The 23,024-nt window shown below is 33.6% G+C and overlaps 2 protein-coding genes across 2 annotated transcripts; both read left to right on the forward strand.

Moving 5' to 3' along the window:
- The first annotated feature begins 16,120 nt into the window (after window positions 1–16,120).
- Window positions 16,121–16,881, forward strand: LOC123467276. The gene is made up of 2 exons (XM_045167255.1): window positions 16,121–16,366; window positions 16,427–16,881. Exons 1-2 carry the CDS (start codon window positions 16,183–16,185, stop codon window positions 16,879–16,881), a joined length of 639 nt encoding a protein of 212 aa, XP_045023190.1. The 5' UTR covers window positions 16,121–16,182.
- Window positions 16,882–17,499: 618 nt separating this feature from the next.
- Window positions 17,500–18,558, forward strand: LOC123467277. Its single transcript, XM_045167256.1, has 2 exons — window positions 17,500–17,804; window positions 18,203–18,558. The coding sequence occupies exons 1-2, from the start codon at window positions 17,595–17,597 to the stop codon at window positions 18,488–18,490; spliced, it is 498 nt and encodes a 165-aa protein (XP_045023191.1). The 5' UTR covers window positions 17,500–17,594; the 3' UTR covers window positions 18,491–18,558.
- Window positions 18,559–23,024: the final 4,466 nt, after the last annotated feature.

Here is a 23,024-nt window from a genome sequence, read left to right on the forward strand (position 1 = left end):
TGAGTTGAAGCTTGTTTTGCTGTGTTGTAAGCAAAAGTAACGAACGGAAGGTATTTGTCCCAGTTAGCAGGTTGGTCTGAGACATAACAAGCTAGCATGTCACAGAGAGTTCTATTGAACCTCTCAACTAATCCATCAGTTTGTGGATGATAGGCTGTAGTCCTTATTTGTTTGACTTTGAATAGTTTACACACCTCTTGTATTAGACTGGATAGAAAGTTAGTACCTTGGTCTGTTAGAACTACTTCTGGAGATCCATATTTAGTAAATATTTTATTAACTAAAATCTTCGCAATTGTTTGGGCTGTTTGATTTCTCATTGGAACTGTAAAAACAAACCTACTGGCATAATCTGATATAACTAATATATATCTGTATTCCTTAGCGCTTTCTGGAATTGGGCCCACTATATCCATAGCGATCCCTTCCCATACTCCTTCAACTAAAGGCAAAGGGTGCAAAGGTGCTTTACTTCCACCTACCGCTTTTCTTTTATTGCACATCAAACAACTTTTAACGTATTCTATTACGGAGGTACGCATGCATGGCCATGTGTACTGTCTCTGAAGTCTAGCCAACGTTTTTCCTACTCCTAAATGTCCTGCCAATATGTGATCGTGATTTTCCTTCAAAATTTGTGGTACCAGTCTTACTGGCGTTACAATTCTTCTTCTGGTATATACTAATAGTCCTTTGTCGTTTATTTTAAATTTATTTTTAACGTCCTTACTTGGATTGGCCTTTGCCATTTCTTTTAATATTGTTCTGCAATACTCATCTTTGTGTTGGAGTTCTATCCATTTTTCCGTGTCCTTGGACTGATTACTTTCCGTTTCAAAAATTACTTGTTTTGTTCTAGTTTCCTTGGTTTCGTTTTTTACTTCTGGTTTCTCTTTTGTACCTGTTGGCCTTGTTTCTACTTTCGCTAGCGGCACTATTGGGGTGCGACTAAGTGTGTCAGCATTTTGGTGTGACTTTCCTGGTCGGTACCCAATAATGATATCAAATTCTTGGATCTTAAGAGCCCATCGAGCTAATCTTCCTGCTGGTTCTGTCTTACTCATTAACCATTCTAAAGGTCTATGATCTGTAAATACGGTAAACTTACGCCCGTATAGGTACGTCCTAAACACGTCGATGGCGTGGATTATTGCGTATGCCTCTTTCTCTGTGGTTGACCACTTGGCCTCACGGTCGATCAGATGTTTAGAGGTATAGGCTATGACGACTTCTACGCCGTCTGATTTACGAAGGTCCTGTCCGTTGGACTCCGCTAAATCCGCTGATTGAGGTGGAGGTTGTATTTGAGCCAAAACTGCTCCTATTCCATATCCTGAAGCATCCGTGTAGATGATAAATTCTCGAGAAAAATCCGGATAACCTAGAACAGGTCTAGTGATGAGACAGTTCTTAATACATTCAAAGGCGTCCCTTTGTTCCTCCCCCCATTTCCATTCCGCTGACTTTCTAGTGAGCGCAGTTAGTGGATGGGCTTTATCAGCAAAAGCCCTAATAAATTTTCTGTAGTAGCTGGTTAGACCTAAAAATGAGCTCAATTCTTTTACGTTTTTGGGAGCGGGATATTTAGTAATCGCGTCTAACTTTTTTGTACTTGGTGTTATTCCTTTCCCGGATACGATGTATCCTAAATAATCTAATTCTTCTTTAAAAAATTCGCACTTCTTCCTTTTCAACTTTAAACCCGCTTGTTTAAGGAGTCTAAAAACTGCTTCCAAGTGTGTCACATGATCAGTAATTGAATTACTGAACACTATGATGTCATCTAGGTTAACCAATGCGAATTTGTACAATACCGTTTTCAAGATGTTATTCATTGCTCTTTGAAAAGTGCTGGGGGCATTTGTTAAACCAAATGGCATTCGATTAAATTCGTATTGGCCAAATTCACAAATGAAAGCTGTTTTGTGTTTATCACTTTCTTCTATTTCTATCTGCCAGTAGCCGCTCAGTAAGTCCAATGTTGAAAAATAAACTGATCCGCACAACGCGTCAATTGTGTCATCTATCCTAGGTAGAGGGTACTTATCTTTAACAGTAATTTTGTTCAAAGCTCTGTAATCGATTCACATTCGCATCTCTCCATCTTTTTTAGGTACCATTACTATGGCTGCAGCAAAAGAACTGTGGCTTTCTCTTATTATTTTGTTACTTAGCATTACCTCTATTTTAGTCTTAACAACAAGTTTTAGGGATTCGGGTGTTCTTCGTAGTCTTTGATTAATGGGAGCGTTTTGGCCTATGTTGATGTGATGTTTCACTTGTGTAGCTAGACCCAAGTCGGATTCTTGGTCTGCGAAAATATCTTCGTGTTTCCTTAGTAAAATTTCAATTTTAGTTTGTATGTCGTCTGATACATTGAGTGCTTGTTCTTCTTTTTCAGCAATCTTAATTATCTGCTTAGTTTTATTATTAAAGTCTAATTGAGTGAAGGATTCTAAATTACGATAATCTTGTTGTGTAAGATCTTCTTCTTCTCTATCAATCGGGATTAGTGGTATATGGATGCCTGCTTTGCTAAATAATACGCTATAAATGGGCATGGTATTACTTCCAAAATGATGTTCTACTCCAAAGTGATCATAACATATTTGACGATTTCTAGTGTTCATCTTCACATTATTGTTAGATAAGAAATCTAATCCTAAGATGCATTGTTCATTTAAGTTTTTCATAACATAAAAGTGATGGTTAATAATATGATTATCATTGATAATAACTGAAAATTCAAATTTCCTTATCGATTTAAGTTCTTGTCCCGACACCGTTCTAAAAATAGGATGATTCACATTTTCTACTTGTTTTAAGTTTTCATTACATTCTAGAGTATCTAATATTTTACTGGATACTAAACTAGCGGCTGCGCCAGTGTCCACTAAAGCTATGATTTCCTTATTAAAAATTCTAACGGGAATACGTATCAGTTTTGGTATTTCTACTTCTACATCTGATCCTAAATTGTATGTTAGTTGGGAGTTACGGATTGGTTTTATGGTGTTTATCGGGGACCTTGGTTGTTGGTACGTGCCATATCTGTCCAACATTATCTTGCAATATGTCCTCTTCGGTTACACTTGTAGCAGGTTATTTCTCGATTTCCAGTGGTTCGAGGGTTGTTGCTAGTGTGTTGTTGCTGCTGTGGATGTTGGTTGCTGTTATAACGTGCTTGTTGTCTGTAGTTGTTTGGTCGTTTCGTCATTTTCCTGTGAGGATCCACGTTTCGTATTAGTACATTTTAATTCTGACAGAGCTTCTGATAATTTTTGCTCAAGTAGTTGGATTTTATCGTCTTGTTGTTTTTCGTGATGCGTTATCCCTGCTATAACAGCTGACATCTCTTTGTCGTCTTTAGCTTCTTTTGTGTGTAGAATTTTTTCAGAAATGAAAAGTTGTTTACATAATGCGTCAAAGTCTTCTGTGTTTTCTGGCATTCGTAGATAAAGTTCTGCTTTATACTTTGGTAGTAATCCTTGTAGTAGGATTTTGCTTTTTCTGTGATCCCTCATCTTTTTCACTTTGTTTAGTAATTGTCCTTCAATAATAGTTTGGTTATGGTCAGCCCTTTCTTCTTTACCAGCGATGGTATCGTAAAGATTATTTAACCTTGACACAAAAGCTCTGCAGTTTTCTTCTGGTTTTTGAGTTAATTTTGAAAGTTTTTTCTCCAGCGTAGCTAAGTCGTAGGTGTCTTGAAATCTTGTTATTAGTGCATCTTTCCAATCCTGGTAATTTAGATCATCGCCTTCTTCCTCAGCGTAGTTTTCATGCCATTCGAAGGCTTCGCCTTTCAATCGATCAGAAAAGAAACGTATCTTTTGGTTGTCGTCCCATTCATTGTTTCGTGCTACGTGTTCGGCGCCGCGTAACCACTCTGATATTAATTTATCAGTGCTTTTTCCTTTAAAGATTGGAATTGCCTTTTTGTCTTCTCTGGAGAATAGCTCTCCTAAGGCCTTCACTATTGGCTGAGTGAAGTACCTGTTCACTTTCTTTGCGTCTTCGTCGTCCTGCTCAGTTGCTGGAATATCGTCATCCTTGGGATTTTTCTTGCGGGTATTCGAAACGTTTTTTCCGAAGTGTCCTCGTCGTCGTGTGTTACGCCCATGTCGACCTTCTTTTTAAGCTTTGATTTTCTTGCTCCAAATAGATGATTGTTTTGTTTAAGTGTTCTATTTGCGTTTTCAGGTTTTCTATTGTTTGTTCAAAGTCGTTTGCTTGTTCTATTTCCAGCTCGTAGTGGAGTGACTTGTCTCCACTGTCTGTCGGCAAGGTCAGTTCGTTTATATCTCCCACTAATTTGGTTATTTCTCCTGGTTCGTCCTCGTCTAGCCTTGAGTCGTTGGAGTCTTCAGTCTCGATGAATTTAACTTGAAGTTTTTTGTATTCTTTCACCCGGTTTTCTAGAATTATTATTTGATTTTCTTGTCCTTGTACTTGTACCCGATCTTGTAGTTCTTGAAGGTCTTTTTCAAGGTTCTTGTTCCTCGAAGTAAAATCTAGCAAGTTTGTCTTTAAATTGATTTTCCCTGTTGAAGCCTTGTCGAGTTTGTCTGCCAAAACTTTTATCTCTTTCTGGAGCTGATCTGCTGTTTCTGATACTTGTTTTATCTGGTTTTTCGCACTGCTGAGTTTCTGGATCAGTCTGGTCTTCTCACCTTCAAGTTTGTTAATTATTTCTTGCCCTTCGGTCTCGACAGCTGCGTTGTTTTCCTCTTTTCTTTTGAGAAGATTCTGAAATTGGCTCTCGTTTGCAAAGGTGGCTTCAAGATTTTGTTCTAGTTCGGCGATTCGGTAATTGGCTTTTTCAAGGGAGTTTTTCAGAGCCTCGTTGTTTTCTTGAAGTTGCTCTAACGAACTGCTCAAAGTGTATTTGGAACTCTTTGCCTTCTTTTTGTTACTCTCCAATTGTTTTTGCGCGTTTTAAAGTTCAAATTTTAGCGTAGATATCTGCTTTTTATATTCAATTAGTGCAATTACTGACTCTTTCTGCAATACACGATGGTACCGAACAAAAATTCTTTTTCTTTTCCGTACAATGTGTGTAGCTGTTGGAGTAAACTATCGAGTGTTCTGGTGTTCCCACCTTGTACGACTATATCATCCTTGCTTCTTGTTTCTGTGTTTGTAACTGTTGGATATTTTCAGTTGTTGAGGTTGTCTGGTATGCTTTACTTCTTTCTAAGTCTTGCTTAAATTCTAAGTCTATTATGGTTTTCCAATGGTCCAAAAATTGTTATCGATGGTGACTTAGGTTTGGGTCTTGGTCGGTTAAATCAGATTCTTGTAGTACGGGATATAAAGTTAGTAGTGTGTTCACGTTGAGAGCAGTCTTTTGTACAGGTGAATCAAACGGATTCGCTTACCTCGATGATGTTCCGATGTCGGTTGCTTGAAGACTTGGTGATAGAAGCGTTGAATACTTGCAGCTAGCAAATGAAGCACAGATCAGAAACTTTTCTTCCAGAGTCTCGTTGTTATTCTTGCAGTCTCGTTGTTATTCTTGCAGTCTCGTTGTTATTCTTGCAGTCTCGTTGGGACCTCCAAATGTAATAGTTTCTTGACTGTGTATTTGCCAGTAAACTAACTCTACTTAAGACGATACAACCATGCGCTTATATACCAAAAGATTGATGGTTAAGAAAGGAGGGGTTTACAATAACTTTTACTTTTATCATTAACTATTATCCGCAGGGAAGATTGCATTCGTAACAACCTTCTTGCTGGGTGGGGCTGCTGTTGCTGGGAGGAGTTGCTGCGGTCTATTACAAGTTTTTACTTCTATATGTAAACAGCATCAAAAATACTTGTATTAAATGTGAATACACTGTTATACCATGAGTTTTTACTTCTATAAGTAAACAGCATCAAATATACTTGTATTCAATGTGAATCCACTATTATACCATTAGTTTTTACTTCTATATGTAAACAGCATCAAATATACTTGTATTCAATGTGAATACACTATTATACCATGAGTTTTTACTTCTATATGTAAACAGCATCAAATATACCTGTATTCAATGTGAATACAATGTTATACCATGAGTTTTTACTTCTATAGGTACACTGCATCAAATATACTTGTATTCAATGTGAATACACTGTTATACCATGAATTTTTACTTCTATATGTAAACTGCATGCAATATACTTGTATTCAATGTGAATACACTGTTATACCATGAGTTTTTACTTCTATATGTAAACTGCATGGAATATACTTGTATTCAATGTGAATACACTGTTATGCCATGAGTTTTTACTTCTATATGTATACTGCATCAAATATACTTGTATTCAATGTGAATACACTGTTATACCATGAGTTTTTACTTCTATATGTAAACAGCATCAAATATACTTGTATTCTTTGTGAATACACTGTTATACCATGCGTTTTTACTTCCATATGTAAACAACATCAAATATACTTGTATTCAATGTGAATACACTGTTATATCATGGGTTTTTACTTCTATATGTAAACTGCATGGAATATACTTGTATTCAATGTGAATACACTGTTATACCATGAGTTTTTACTTCTATATGTAAACTGCATGGAATATACTTGAATTCAATGTGAATACACTGTTATACCATGAGTTTTTACTTCTATTGTAAACTGCATTAAATATACTTGTATTCAATGTGAATACACTGTTATACCATGAGTTTTTACTTCTATATGTAAACTGCATGGAATATACTTGAATTCAATGTGAATACACTGTTATACCATGAGTTTTTACTTCTATTGTAAACTGCATTAAATATACTTGTATTCAATGTGAATACACTGTTATACCATGAGTTTTTACTTCTATATGTAAACAGCATCAAATATACTTGTATTCAATGTGAATACACTGTTATACCATGAGTTTTTACTTCTATATGTAAACAGCATCAAATATTCTTGTATTCAATGTGAATACACTGTTATACCATGAGTTTTTACTTCTATATGTAAACAGCATCAAATATACTTGTATTCAATGTGAATACACTATTATACCATGAGTTTTTACATCTATATGTAAACAGCATCAAATATCCTTGTATTCAATGTGAATACAATGTTATACCATGAGTTTTTACTTCTATATGTACACTGCATCAAATATACTTGTATTCAATGTGAATACACTGTTATACCATGAATTTTTACTTCTATATGTAAACTGCATGCAATATACTTGTATTCAATGTGAATACACTGTTATACCATGAGTTTTTACTTCTATATGTAAACTGCATGGAATATACTTGTATTCAATGTGAATACACTGTTATGCCATGAGTTTTTACTTCTATATGTAAACAGCATAAAATATACTTGTATTCTATGTGAATACACTGTTATACCATGCGTTTTTACTTCTATATGTAAACAGCATCAAATATACTTGTATTCAATGTGAATACACTGTTATACCATGAGTTTTTACTTCTATATGTAAACTGCATGGAATATACTTGTATTCAATGTGAATACACTGTTATACCATAAGTTTTTACTTCTATATGTATACTGCATCAAATATACTTGTATTCAATGTGAATACACTGTTATACCATGAGTTTTTACTTCTATATGTAAACAGCATCAAATATACTTGTATTCAATGTGAATACACTGTTATACCATGAGTTTTTACTTCTATATGTAAACAGCATCAAATATACTTGTATTCAATGTGAATACACTGTTATACCATGAGTTTTTACTTCTATATGTAAACTGCATGGAATATACTTGTATTCAATGTGAATACACTGTTATGCCATGAGTTTTTACTTCTATATGTATACTGCATCAAATATACTTGTATTCAATGTGAATACACTGTTATACCATGAGTTTTTACTTCTATATGTAAACAGCATCAAATATACTTGTATTCTATGTGAATACACTGTTATACCATGCGTTTTTACTTCTATATGTAAACAGCATCAAATATACTTGTATTCAATGTGAATACACTGTTATACCATGAGTTTTTACTTCTATATGTAAACTGCATGGAATATACTTGTATTCAATGTGAATACACTGTTATACCATGAGTTTTTACTTCTATATGTAAACTGCATGGAATATACTTGAATTCAATGTGAATACACTGTTATACCATGAGTTTTTACTTCTATATGTAAACTGCATTAAATATACTTGTATTCAATGTGAATACACTGTTATACCATGAGTTTTTACTTCTATATGTAAACAGCATCAAATATACTTGTATTCAATGTGAATACACTGTTATACCATGAGTTTTTACTTCTATATGTAAACAGCATCAAATATACTTGTATTCAATGTGAATACACTGTTATACCATGAGTTTTTACTTCTATATGTAAACAGCATCAAATTTACTTGTATTCAATGTGAATACACTGTTATACCATGAGTTTTTACTTCTATATGTATACTGCATCAAATATACTTGTATTCAATGTGAATACACTGTTATACCATGAGTTTTTACTTCTATATGTAAACAGCATCAAATATACTTGTATTCAATGTGAATACACTGTTATACCATGAGTTTTTACTTCTATATAAATCCAGCATCAAATATACTTGTATTCAATGTGAATACACTGTTATACCATGAGTTTTTACTTCTATATGTAAACAGCATCAAATATTCTTGTATTCAATGTGAATACACTGTTATACCATGAGTTTTTACTTCTATATGTAAACAGCATCAAATATAGTTGTATTCAATGTGAATACACTGTTATACCATGAGTTTTTACTTCTATATGTAAACGGCATGCAATATACTTGTATTCAATGTGAATACACTGTTATACCATGAGTTTTTACTTCTATATGTAAACAGCATCAAATATACTTGTATTCAATGTGAATACACTGTTATACCACGAGTTTTTACTTCTATATGTAAACTGCATGCAATATAATTGTATTCAATGTGAATACACTGTTATACCATGAGTTTTTACTTCTATATGTAAACTGCATGGAATATACTTGTATTCAATGTGAATACACTGTTATGACATGAGTTTTTACTTCTATATGTATACTGCATCAAATATACTTGTATTCAATGTGAATATACTGTTATACCATGAGTTTTTACTTCTATATGTAAACAGCATCAAATATACTTGTATTCAATGTGAATACACTGTTATACCATGCGTTTTTACTTCTATATGTAAACAGCATAAAATATACTTGTGTTCAATGTGAATACACTGTTATACCATGAGTTTTTACTTCTATATGTAAACTGCATGGAATATACTTGTATTCAATGTGAATACACTGTTATACCATGAGTTTTTACTTCTATATGTAAACAGCATCAAATATACTTGTATTCAATGTGAATACACTGTTATACCATGAGTTTTTACTTCTATATGTAAACAGCATCAAATATACTTGTATTAAATGTGAATACACTGTTATACCATGAGTTTTTACTTCTATATGTAAACAGCATCAAATATTCTTGTATTCAATGTGAATACACTGTTATACCATGAGTTTTTAATTCTATATGTAAACAGCATCAAATATACTTGTATTCAATGTGAATACACTGTTATACCATGAGTTTTTACTTCTATATGTAAACAGCATCAAATATACTTGTATTCAATGTGAATACACTGTTATACCATGAGTTTTTACTTCTATATGTAAACAGCATCAAATATACTTGTATTCAATGTGAATACACTGCTATACCATGAGTTTTTATTTCTATATGTAAACTGCATGCAATATACTTGTATTCAATGTGAATACACTGTTATACCATGAGTTTTTACTTCTATATGTAAACAGCATCAAATATACTTGTATTCAATGTGAATACACTGTTATACCATGAGTTTTTACTTCTATCTGTAAACGGCATGCAATATACTTGTATTCAATGTGAATACACTGTTATACCATGAGTTTTTACTTCTATATGTAAACAGCATCAAATATACTTGTATTCAATGTGAATACACTGTTATACCATGATTTTTTACTTCTATATGTAAACTGCATGCAATATAATTGTATTCAATGTGAATACACTGTTATACCATGAGTTTTTACTTCTATATGTAAACTGCATGGAATATACTTGTATTCAATGTGAATACACTGTTATGACATGAGTTTTTACTTCTATATGTATACTGCATCAAATATACTTGTATTCAATGTGAATACACTGTTATACCATGAGTTTTTACTTCTATATGTAAACAGCATCAAATATACTTGTATTCAATGTGAATACACTGTTATACCATGCGTTTTTACTTCTATATGAAAAAAGCATAAAATATACTTGTATTCAATGTGAATACACTGTTATACCATGAGTTTTTACTTCTATATGTAAACTGCATGGAATATACTTGTATTCAATGTGAATACACTGTTATACCATGAGTTTTTACTTCTATATGTAAACAGCATAAAATATACTTGTATTCAATGTGAATACACTGTTATACCATGAGTTTTTACTTCTATATGTAAACTGAATGCAATATAATTGTATTCAATGTGAATACACTGTTATACCATGAGTTTTTACTTCTATATGTAAACTGCATGGAATATACTTGTATTCAATGTGAATACACTGTTATCACATGAGTTTTTACTTCTATATGTATACTGCATGAAATATACTTGTATTCAATGTGAATACACTGTTATACCATGAGTTTTTACTTCTATATGTAAACAGCATCAAATATACTTGTATTCAATGTGAATACACTGCCCACATAGCAACGGGTAATCTTTAAGACATCCAAAGGATATCCGGTAGTCCAAAAGACATCCCGGACTAAAAAAAGATGTCCTTAGGATGTCTTGTTAGGGATATTTTGGTACAAGGACATGCCTGACAAAAAAAAGATGTCTTTAAGATGTCCCATCAGGCCTACTTTTGGGACAAGACAAAAGAAGACTAAAAAAGGATGTCTTGAAGACGTCCTGCCGGGGATACTTTAGGACAAGGGCATGCCAGACCAAAAAAAGATGTCTTTTGGATGTCTTGTCGGGGATACTTTGGGACAGGGACATGACTGACAAAAAAAGATGTCTTTAAGATGTCCCGTCAGGCCTACTATTGGGACAAGACAAAAAAAGACTAGAAAAAGATGTCTTTAAGATGTCCTGCCTGGGATACTTTAGGACATGGGCCTGCCTGACCAAAAAAAGATGTCTTTAAGAAGTCCTGTCAAGAATACTTTTGGACAAGGCCTTTTCGGACTACAAACAGATGTCTTAAAGATGTCCTGTCGATGATTCTTTTGGACAAGGCAGTTTCGGGCTATGGAAAGATGTCTTTAAGATGCCCTGTCAGGGATACTTTTAGATAAGGCCATTTCAGACTAAAAAAAGATTTCTTTAAGACTAGAAAAGGATGTCTCAAAGACGTCCTTTCGGGGTTACTTTATGACAAGGACATACCAGACCAGTAAAAGAGGTCTTGTCTGGAATACTTTTGGACATAGCATTCCTGGACGATAAAAAGATGTTTTTTAGAAGTCTGGTTGAGAATACTTTTGTTCATTGGCATTTCTGGACTATAAAAAGATGTCTTTAAGAGGTCCGGTCGAGGGTAATATTGTGCATAGCATTCCTGGATTAAAGAAAGATGTCTTTAAGAGGTCCACGAATAAACCAATCTTGAGAATTGGCTATGATACCGGCTAAAGATACCTTAAGACATCTAGACAGGATAAATTTGTAACAATTTTACTAGTACATTTAGAGACTACTTTAAGTTGTCTTGTGGATTTCTTTATTTTCTTTTTAATGGGAAAACTACAAATGAATCCAACGTCGGAGAGGTAGGCAATCTTACTGCCTTATACAAAATATCATTTATGTTCCAACATAGAAAGCCAGAGGGGGATGACACTAGAAACTCTCCAATTACGGATGACTGACAAGGATAAGAATAGACATCGCGTTGGCATTCATATTTCTTACCAACTGCTACCACGAAATTTGTGCATTTTACAAAATCCGCTATGACAACAACAGACATGTCTTTAAGAAACACACAATTATCGGCGTCATGATCACATTTTAACAGCCCCACTCCTGAAAGTTTAATGGATTTAAATTGAGATCCAATACAATTTGCCACGATTGGTTCACTGCTGTGACTACCAAAGAATTCGATTTGGTTTGTTGCTCCTAAGGTTTGGGTTAAAACGGTATGATTTTGCATTTCTTCTAATAGCCGATTGACAAGCTGTTGGAGGGGTTGGCCATTTTTTTAAGGTATCTTTTCATTTGGCCGTAATAATTTTCAAAACGATAGGCGCTGAAATCATCCAGCGGTCCAAACCTTAACACGTCGGAAGCCAAATGAAAGAGCGCATGAATGTTGTAAGACATAAACAAATCCGAATAAAGAGCTGTGGCTTGGACAATGAAACGGGACAGTAACGCGTCAGCAAACGCGTTGTCAGTGATTGACCAAGGTTCATACGACAACAACTTTACAGCAACATGGAGCAAAAGAAAATGACTGTAAAATGGAGGAGAAAGAAACTGCTTGAAAACTACTACTCCAAGATAATGCAGAAAAGTTCTAAATTCAGATGATTTCCAACGAGAAAGTTCTTTAGTTGAACGAGGCTGTCGAGCAAATTCTGTTCTGGAAATAAACTTCCTTAATTGTTGAATTATATAGGAATCGATGAGATCAACAGTTTGATGGTGTAACGTAACGTTTGGAATGTTTCTTTTCTTTCGATCTGTTCCAAAAATGAAAACCATGATTTTTTTCATGACCCCAAGATCAAGGAGGTGCATTGGATCTAATGGGACATCTTTAACCATATCTAAATAATGGAGATTTTCAAGAATTGATTGGCAATGGTGATGAGGAACACACTGCTTCTCCCTAAAAGAATGATTTGTGCGCAAATCCCCAACGAAAGAACCAAATCCTGTGCACCTGGCACAACCATAACGTTCGGAAGAATGCCCTTTGATGCACAAAATCATTGCCCTTGCAGGCGCATCGCAAATGAATGAATTAATTTTAACGGAATGGCGTTTTTCGCCCAAAAAAACCAATTTCGTATAGGGTCTCTGCTTCCGTAATGAAATCCAATAAGAAATCATTTGAATTTGTTGGTTTGGAAAAACCGTGAAACACACCAATGGGGAAAGGAGGTGAATCTTTAAGAAATGGCAAATAGCCAACGATTGGCCAAAACTGACTACCGGAACTATTGGCGAGATGGACACCATCAACTCCGACATTTAAAAGTACGGGATCAACAGGTAATTTGCGTACATTCAGTAACGAAAGGGTATTTGATATTCCTTTTTCGATACCAAAGTGGTAATATTTACCAGGTAGAATTGGTTTTAGCATCACCGCCTTCCTCTGAGTTTTCACAAGAGTCCGAGTCGACAGTGGAAGTTCAGGGTGGTATCGATTCAAAATTTTCAACAGTTGATCACACACGGAGAATTCTACGTGGTTTTCAATTTTCCATGCAGCTAGCTGTGACCAAAGTGAATGTTTGCCAGATAAATCACTTTGTGACAGTTCGTTATTTGATTCTTGGGTTGTTGATGGAGGAATTTCAACATCTGTCTCACTTTCTTGTGTTTCGCTAGAATGGCCATCAAAGAACTGCAACTCCGTGATAGGTACTGGAGGTTCCTTTACCAAATTAATACCGAATAAATTTCCCTTCATTTGATTTACATTATAATTGCTGCCTGAAAATGTTGGAATTGTTAAATTGGATGAAATAGGCCCAAAGTCAACTAAAAATGATTCAATTCCGTTTTGGGACAACAGTTTTGTAAAGTTGTATAGGTTGTGTCTATCAAAATATTTTAAAAATCCCCCAAATTTCCCTATTTCAGTTTGAAAAAAAAAATCACATTTACAGCTGGGTCAATCCATGCGCAATCGACCAAAGCGTGTGGCGACCAAGTCGCCGATTTTGTTCAAACTTTTACCAGTTATAGGTCTATATGTGAAGTTTAATATGTGTAAAGGATTTTTTTTTCATGAAATACAACAAAAGTTATGGAATGTTTAATTTTTAATGTTTTTATTTTTCCGCGTTTTGCGCGTTTTCTGTTTTTCAGTTAAATTTCTCCAATTATCGTTATATATTCTTAAAAATTAGTTGAAAGTGAAATTGTAGTGTAAGAAACAAAGTTCACTTTTTAAAACTAAAAATTAAATTCTATCACTTTCCCCCTTTTATGCCCTTGGCGGTATTTGACGACCCGTCACTCTAGCATAAAAGGGGGAAAGTGATAGAAGGGGTGAGGAAAAATGGCCGAGAAAAGACGAAACAATCCTAAAAATGGCTAATCTTTGAATGGACACAGCATTATCAATTTAAAAAAAACCTCGGCGATTCTTTCAAGTAATATAGTTGACGATATCAACTTTCATACCGCATAATCGGATCTCTTTAATTCCAGGGAGGTTTCTAACAATCTGAATGACACTTAAGGGCCCATTTTACACTTAAATCTTTAAAAAAACTTAATTGTAATTAAATTTTTAGTTTAAAAAAGTGAACTTTGTTTCTTACACTACAATTTCACTTTCAACTAATTTTTAAGAATATATAACGATAATTGAAGAAATTTAACTGAAAACCAGAAAACGCGCAAAACGCGGAAAAATAAAAACATTAAAAATTAAATATTCCATCACTTTTGTTGCATTTCATGAAAACAAAATATCCTTTACACATATTAAACTTCACATATAGACCTATAACTGGTAAAAGTTTGAAAAAAATCGGTGACTTGGTCGCCACACGCTTTGGTCGATTTCGCATGGATTGACCCAGCTACCCGATCAGCTGCGTTTATTATTCGTCGTCTGTAACTAGTTGCAGTAGTTGAACACTGGAATGTAAACAACCAACCCGATCAGCTGTTGCGATCTGTAGTTTGTTTACAGTTCAGACTACAATAGGGTTTCAAACTAAAATAGAGAAATTGGGGGATTTGATTATATTTTAATACAAACAATCTTAAAAACTTAAAAAAAAAGTTGTTCCAAAACAAAATTCAATAACTTTTTACTTGATCATGGCCCTATATCATCCCATTTTACAATTACACCATTTTCAGGCAGCAATTATATAAGTTATGCAATTCGGTGCAAATGGTATGCTTGGGCTAATATGTATATATATACCTGTAGTGATTGGGAACTAGGGATTTGAGTTACAGCTAAGATACCGGATTCATCAACTGAATGGTTGGAAATCACGTCTATTTCGTTAACTGAATCTGACGATTCGTCCGTGGTTTCAATACCATACATGAAATTTAAGTATGACGAACGGTTCTGATATTCTCTTCTATGTCTTCTGTCCGTCATTACCGGTACCCAAAATTTGAAACCAAAATGATCAAACTGGAAAAAAAGGAATTTTTGACTAACGGGCTATTAACACTAATAGGAATAATAAAGCAGTCACCGATAAACAACAAAGCAGACGACTGCAAACGACATTGTCACAGTAATGTTTAAAATGATTGCCGCTTAAAGGCAAATTAAAGGACTAATTTTGGAAAAAAAATTGGGTAGCATTTGCCTACTTTATGTAAAAATTATATTATTGGTACAATCATCTGATAAAGTTAGAATAAAAAGTACCAAAACCATGTGTCGCTGCTTAAATATAGGCTTTCACATCGATAAATTGATACTAGAGTGGCACAGCGGGTAAATATTAGTCCACGATAACAAAGATCCATGGTTCGATTCCATCAAACAGTTGAATTGTTGCTTTTTAGGAAGTTTTTAAGGAAAGCAGAGAAAAAGAAAATTCAAGGGAAAATTGCTTTATAACATTTATAACATTTTGTAATCGTAATCACCGAATTGGTAGATTGGAAAATACGTAAATATTTCTTCCTACTTTTGGTGGACTTTTTTAGTAAAAAAAAGTACGAAAAAAAAAAGACGAATCGCAAACAATATGGCAATACCGAACCACGCTGGTTGAAAAAAAAAGCCCTTCGCTCTCAGCTGTTCCACTGTCCGTTGACTTCTCTTGGAATAAGGTGAAATTTAAGTTCGGTGAACCAACATCTTAGTTTTTGTGAATCTTATACATCAAGTGATAATGACTACGTATTTAGTTGTGAAATTCCGCGACTCCACTAGAGCAAATGAAGTAGTTCCAGGCTCATGGTTTCGTAACGGAGAGTGTGCTTTGCCTCTAAAAAATATTCGCCGTGCCGCTGAAGAGTGCACAGTTCTCAAAACGGCATGGAGGCGCCATGCTTGTACTATTGTATCAACTCACGGTAATTGTGTTTCTACTTAATATAAGGCTCAACTAATTTATAAATGTCATTTTACAATAGATTCTTATCAAAAAGCCTTAAAAAGAAAAGAAGAAATGGATACCTCAGAATCCGCTGAAGCATTTATTAGCAGTTGTGGGAAAAATCTAAGATCGGAAGGATCCAAAAGGATTCAGCGTCAAAAGGATGCTATTGCTCAACGACCAAGTATACAGTCATCGCTGCCGGCTTTGCACTTTGTTTCTCCAGATGAAGATGATATTGAACAGGACGTGGTCGAAACTGTCGAGCTAAGTTGTCCTGTATTATCCAAGGGTTTGATAGCAAATGTTTCGTTTGCTGGTGAATCTGATGACAGTATGCTGGAGGACATTGCAATTACCAAAACATTCAACGACGGTCCCGTTACACGTTCAAAAGTCGCTCATTCCCCCTGTCAAGCAATAACTTTCCCTCGTACGTCACAAGAGATTTACCAGCCTAGGACCAGAACACCGCCAAGGGGTAGCAAATAAAAAAATATAAGAAAAATTATAATTCGTTTTGCATTGCTAACATTTTTTTTTTAGTTTCGCCTGAGCGACGTACGTCTTTCGAAAAATATGTCATCAGAATGCTTAAAAGTAAGACTCAACATAATAAGTAATAGTAAAATTGGGCCGGACTATATTGGCAAGCTTTTTTAAGTATTAGAAGTTGTCCTATGTAGCATTGGACTTGTATTTTCTGGTTATTTATAGTTGTCAAACATTCAAAATAAAAGAGCATATTTCCATATTTTCTGCTTCAACAGAGAAGGCATTGTGGTGTTCATGAAGAGATCCGTCGCCTATGTGTTATAGTCTTGCCGTAGCTGAAACCATGCGTAATTAAATTTCTGAAGACTTTGCCATCTAATGATTTATACGAAAATTAGCTGATTTTTTAAATGTCAACCTATTCGGTATAGTATGAACTTTCCAGTTCAGACTACAGAGAATAGGTGGAAATCTTTTCAACAAATCAGGTAATTTACGTGTAAATTATTAAAGGGCAAAGTCTTCACAAACGTCTTCATGGTTTCAGTACGACAAACTATAACACAAAAAGTAACGGATCTGTCATACAAAAATGCCTTTTCTAGCGAAAGATAAATAACAGTTTACTACTAGTTTACCTACCTTTATCAAAAAAAGAATTATCTTAATGAACTTAATATCTTCTAGATCAGAACCGATACTTACGTGTTATGGCTAGAGAAGTTGCCGAAGTAAAAAGTGAGCAAAAAGAACTGCGGATGCTTTTGCTTCGTCGGAAGTCTATGGCCGAAGTTAATAACAACACCGAAGACATTGGACTACCGGCCTTTCAGAAACATGTCGCACTTCCTCTACAATCTGTAGAAGATTTTAAATATTTTGAAGAAGAACTATTAAAGGAGGACGTCAGAAAAAACCTAGTAAGAGAAATTTTTCCCTGCAGAGAGTATGGTAATACACCCCTTGTTCCTTCAATATGGCTATTTTTCCTCTCGGAAAAGAGATACCCTCTTACGGGGTTTACTATGCAAAAAAACGTGGGTTTTAGGTCGGGGTGATCGGGTCAAAAATCCTTTATCGCTAGAGGGCAGTCCCACCGGGTGGAAAATCTCTCTTTTGCCCCGACTTTGCCCCGACCCACAACACTAATTTTTTCCATAGTAAACCCCACAAGAGGATATCCCTTTTCCGAGATTGAAAAATAGCCATAGTGAAGGAACCAGGGGTCTATGACCACGCAGAGAAGCATACGGCGATCGTGTGTACCTTACTACATGTCATATCGTGGCTAATAATCAAAAATTTTTTTTGCTCATAGGTGTACATGCTAAGAAGCTTTTTCGAAAGAAACTTGGATGACACAGTGAGACGAATATGGAGAGAAGTCATGTCTGATGACTTAATGAAGCTTTACACCTGGAGCGGAACGCCGAAACCCAACAGCGGGAAAGAAAAAGGACTGGCCGTAAAAGGCTCAAGATTATTACTAGCGGTAATTGAAGCTGTGAAACACGGCGAGTTCGAAAGAACAACAATTCCAAAAATAGAAAATATTACCCAAATTTTCATAAGGAAAGCTGTCGACCGACTAAAAAGTAAGCGATAATAGCTAACTCATGATCAAAGACCCATGGTTCCCTCATTATGACTATTTTTCCTCTCGGGAAAGGGATACCCTCTTGACCATGACCATGACTAACTTTATATTTGTATTTTTGGTCTCGCTGGTTTAATAAACATGCCAAAATTAAAACTTTTTATTGTCTTTTATGTGTCAAAAAAAAAAGCTTGGCTGGGTCGTATAAAAGTCTCGTGGGGAATCTGTAAGACTTCTTCAAGGCGTCCATAAGCATTCTTTCGGAGGTTCGACAGGACGTTATAAGACTGGATTAAAGTATTCCGAAGGATATCTTGGGGATATCTTTTGAAAGTCTTTTTGATGTCATGAAGATGTATTAAAAGAATCATACAGTTCATGTTAGGACAGCTTAAAATCTTTGGAAGGGATATCACGGGGATATCTTTAAGAAGGCTTTCAGATGACATACAAATATTTTTAAATAAATACTAAAGATATCATGGGGATATCTGAAGAAAATCTTTCAGACGCAAAAAGTATATCTTTAAGAAATCCGCAACATGATATTGGGATATCTGTAACAAGCCGGAAAGATACATTATATGGATATCGCAATGAATTCATTCAGATACAAAAAGCATATGTTTAAGCAATCCGAAAGATATCAAAGGATATCTTAAGGATATGTTAGAGATGTCTAAATGATATAGCTTTAGACATCTCAAAAGGATAGCTTTAGGAAGTCAAAAAGGATTTTTAAAATATCAGAAAAATATCCTTTGAAATTTCCTTTGCATATCATAAAAGATGTACCTGAGATATCCTTTAGGATATCTTCAGGATGTCTCTAAGCTGAGCCAAAAGATGTCTTTAAGACCTCTTAGTCCCGGTCAATTAGGACACAACTAAGAAGTCTTAAAGATTGCTTAAAGACATCTTCTGGACGTCCCCATAAAGGACTACTTGACATCCTTTGGATGTCTTTAAGACAGCCCGGTGCTATGTGGGTGTTATACCATGCGTTTTTACTTCTATATGTAAACAGCATCAAATATACTTGTATTCAATGTGAATACACTGTTATACCATGAGTTTTTACTTCTATATGTAAACTGCATGGAATATACTTGTATTCAATGTGAATACACTGTTATACCATGAGTTTTTACTTCTATATGTAAACAGCATCAAATATACTTGTATTCAATGTGAATACACTGTTATACCATGAGTTTTTAATTCTATATGTAAACAGCATCAAATATACTTGTATTCAATGTGAATACACTGTTATACCATGAGTTTTTACTTCTATATGTAAACAGCATCAAATATTCTTGTATTCAATGTGAATACACTGTTATACCATGAGTTTTTAATTCTATATGTAAACAGCATCAAATATACTTGTATTCAATGTGAATACACTGTTATACCATGAGTTTTTACTTCTATATGTAAACAGCATCAAATATACTTGTATTAAATGTGAATACACTGTTATACCATGAGTTTTTACTTCTATATGTAAACAGCATCAAATATACTTGTATTCAATGTGAATACACTGTTATACCATGAGTTTTTACTTCTATATGTAAACAGCATCAAATATACTTGGATTCAATGTGAATACACTGTTATACCATCAGTTTTTACTTCTATATGTAAACAGCATCAAATATTCTTGTATTCAATGTGAATACACTGTTATACCATGAGTTTTTACTTCTATATGTAAACAGCATCAAATATACTTGTTTTCAATGTGAATACACTGTTATACCATGAATTTTTACTTCTATATGTAAACGGCATGCAATATACTTGTATTCAATGTGAATACACTGTTATACCATGAGTTTTTACTTCTATATGTAAACAGCATCAAATATACTTGTATTCAATGTGAATACACTATTATACCATGATTTTACTTCTATATGTAAACTGCATGCAATATAATTGTATTCAATGTGAATACACTGTTATACCATGAGTTTTTACTTCTATATGTAAACTGCATGGAATATACTTGTATTCAATGTGAATACACTGTTATGACATGAGTTTTTACTTCTATATGTATACTGCATCAAATATACTTGTATTCAATGTGAATACACTGTTATACCATGAGTTTTTACTTCTATATGTAAACAGCATCAAATATACTTGTATTCAATGTGAATACACTGTTATACCATGCGTTTTTACTTCTATATGTAAACAGCATAAAATATACTTGTATTCAATGTGAATACACTGTTATACCATGAGTTTTTACTTCTATATGTAAACTGCATGGAATATACTTGTATTCAATGTGAATACACTGTTATACCATGAGTTTTTACTTCTATATGTAAACAGCATCAAATATACTTGTATTCAATGATAATACACTGTTATACCATGAGTTTTTACTTCTATATGTAAACAGCATCAAATATACTTGTATTCAATGATAATACACTGTTATACCATGAGTTTTTACTTCTATATGTAAACAGCATCAAATATACTTGTATTCAATGTGAATACAATGTTATACCATGAGTTTTTACTTCTATATGTAAACAGCATCAAATATACTTGTATTCAATGTGAATACACTGTTATACCATGAGTTTTTACTTCAATATGTAAACAGCATCAAATTTACTTGTATTCAATGTGAATACACTGTTATACCATGAGTATTTACTTCTATATGTAAACTGCATGGAATTTACTTGTATTCAATGTGAATACACTGTTATACCATGAGTTTTTACTTCTATATGTAAACAGCATCAAATATACTTGTATTCAATATGAATACACTGTTATACCATGAGTTTTTACTTCTATATGTAAACAGCATCAAATATACTTGTATTCAATGTGAATACACTGTTATACCATGAGTATTTACTTCTATATGTAAACTGCATGGAATTTACTTGTATTCAATGTGAATACACTGTTATACCATGAGTTTTTACTTCTATATGTAAACAGCATCAAATATACTTGTATTCAATATGAATACACTGTTATACCATGAGTTTTTACTTCTATATGTAAACAGCATCAAATATACTTGTATTCAATGTGAATACACTGTTATACCATGAGTTTTTACTTCTATATGTAAACAGCATAGAATATACTTGTATTCAATGTGAATACACTGTTATACCATGAGTTTTTTCTTCTATATGTAAACAGCATCAAATATACTTGTATTCAATGTGAATACACTGTTATACCATGAGTATTTACTTCTATATGTAAACAGCATCAAATATAATTGTATTCAATGTGAATACACTGTTATACCATGAGTTTTTACTTCTATATGTAAACAGCATCAAATATACTTGTATTCAATGTGAATACACTGTTATACCATGAGTTTTTACTTCTATATGTAAACTGCATTAAATATACTTGTATTCAATGTGAATACACTGTTATACCATGAGTATTTACTTCTATATGTAAACAGCATCAAATATACTTGTATTCAATTTGAATACACTGTTATACCATGAGTTTTTACTTCTATATGTAAACAGCATCAAATATACTTGTATTCAATGTGAATACACTGTTATACCATGCGTTTTTACTTCAATATGTAAACAGCATCAAATATACTTGTATTCAATGTGAATACACTGTAACACCATGAGTTTTTTCTTCTATATGTAAACAGCATCAAATATAATTGTATTCAATGTGAATACACTGTTATACCATGACTTTTTACTTCTATATGTAGACAGCATCAAATATACTTGTATTCAATGTGAATACACTGTTATACCATGAGTTTTTACTTCTATATGTAAACAGCATCAAATATACATGTATTCAATATGAATACACTGTTATACCTTGAGTTTTTACTTCTATATGTAAACAGCATCAAATATACTTGTATTCAATGTGAATACACTGTTATACCATGAAGTTTACTTCTATATGTAAACAGCATCAAATATACTTGTATTCAATGTGAATACACTGTTATACCATGAAGTTTACTTCTATATGTAAACAGCATCAAATATACTTGTATTCAATGTGAATACACTGTTATACCATGAGTTTTTACTTCTATATGTGTACTGCATCAAATATACTTGTATTCAATGTGAATACACTGTTATACCATGAGTTTTTACTTCTATATGTAAACTGCATTAAATATACTTGTATTCAATGTGAATACACTGTTATACCATGAGTTTTTACTTCTATATGTAAACAGCATCAAATATACTTGGATTCAATGTGAATACACTGTTATACCGTGAATATTTACTTCTATATGTAAACTGCATGGAATTTACTTGTATTCAATGTGAATACACTGTTATACCATGAGTTTTTTACTTTTATATAAAAACAGCATCAAATATACTTGTATTCAATGTGAATACACTGTTATACCATGAGTTTTTACTTCTATATGTAAACAGCATCAAATATACTTGTATTCAATGTGAATACACTGTTATACCATGAGTTTTTACTTCTATATGTAAACTGCATCAAATATACTTGTATT

This window comes from Daphnia magna, unplaced genomic scaffold, assembly GCF_020631705.1.
Source record: "Daphnia magna isolate NIES unplaced genomic scaffold, ASM2063170v1.1 Dm_contigs167, whole genome shotgun sequence".
In the NCBI taxonomy this organism is placed as follows: Eukaryota; Metazoa; Arthropoda; class Branchiopoda; order Diplostraca; family Daphniidae; genus Daphnia; species Daphnia magna.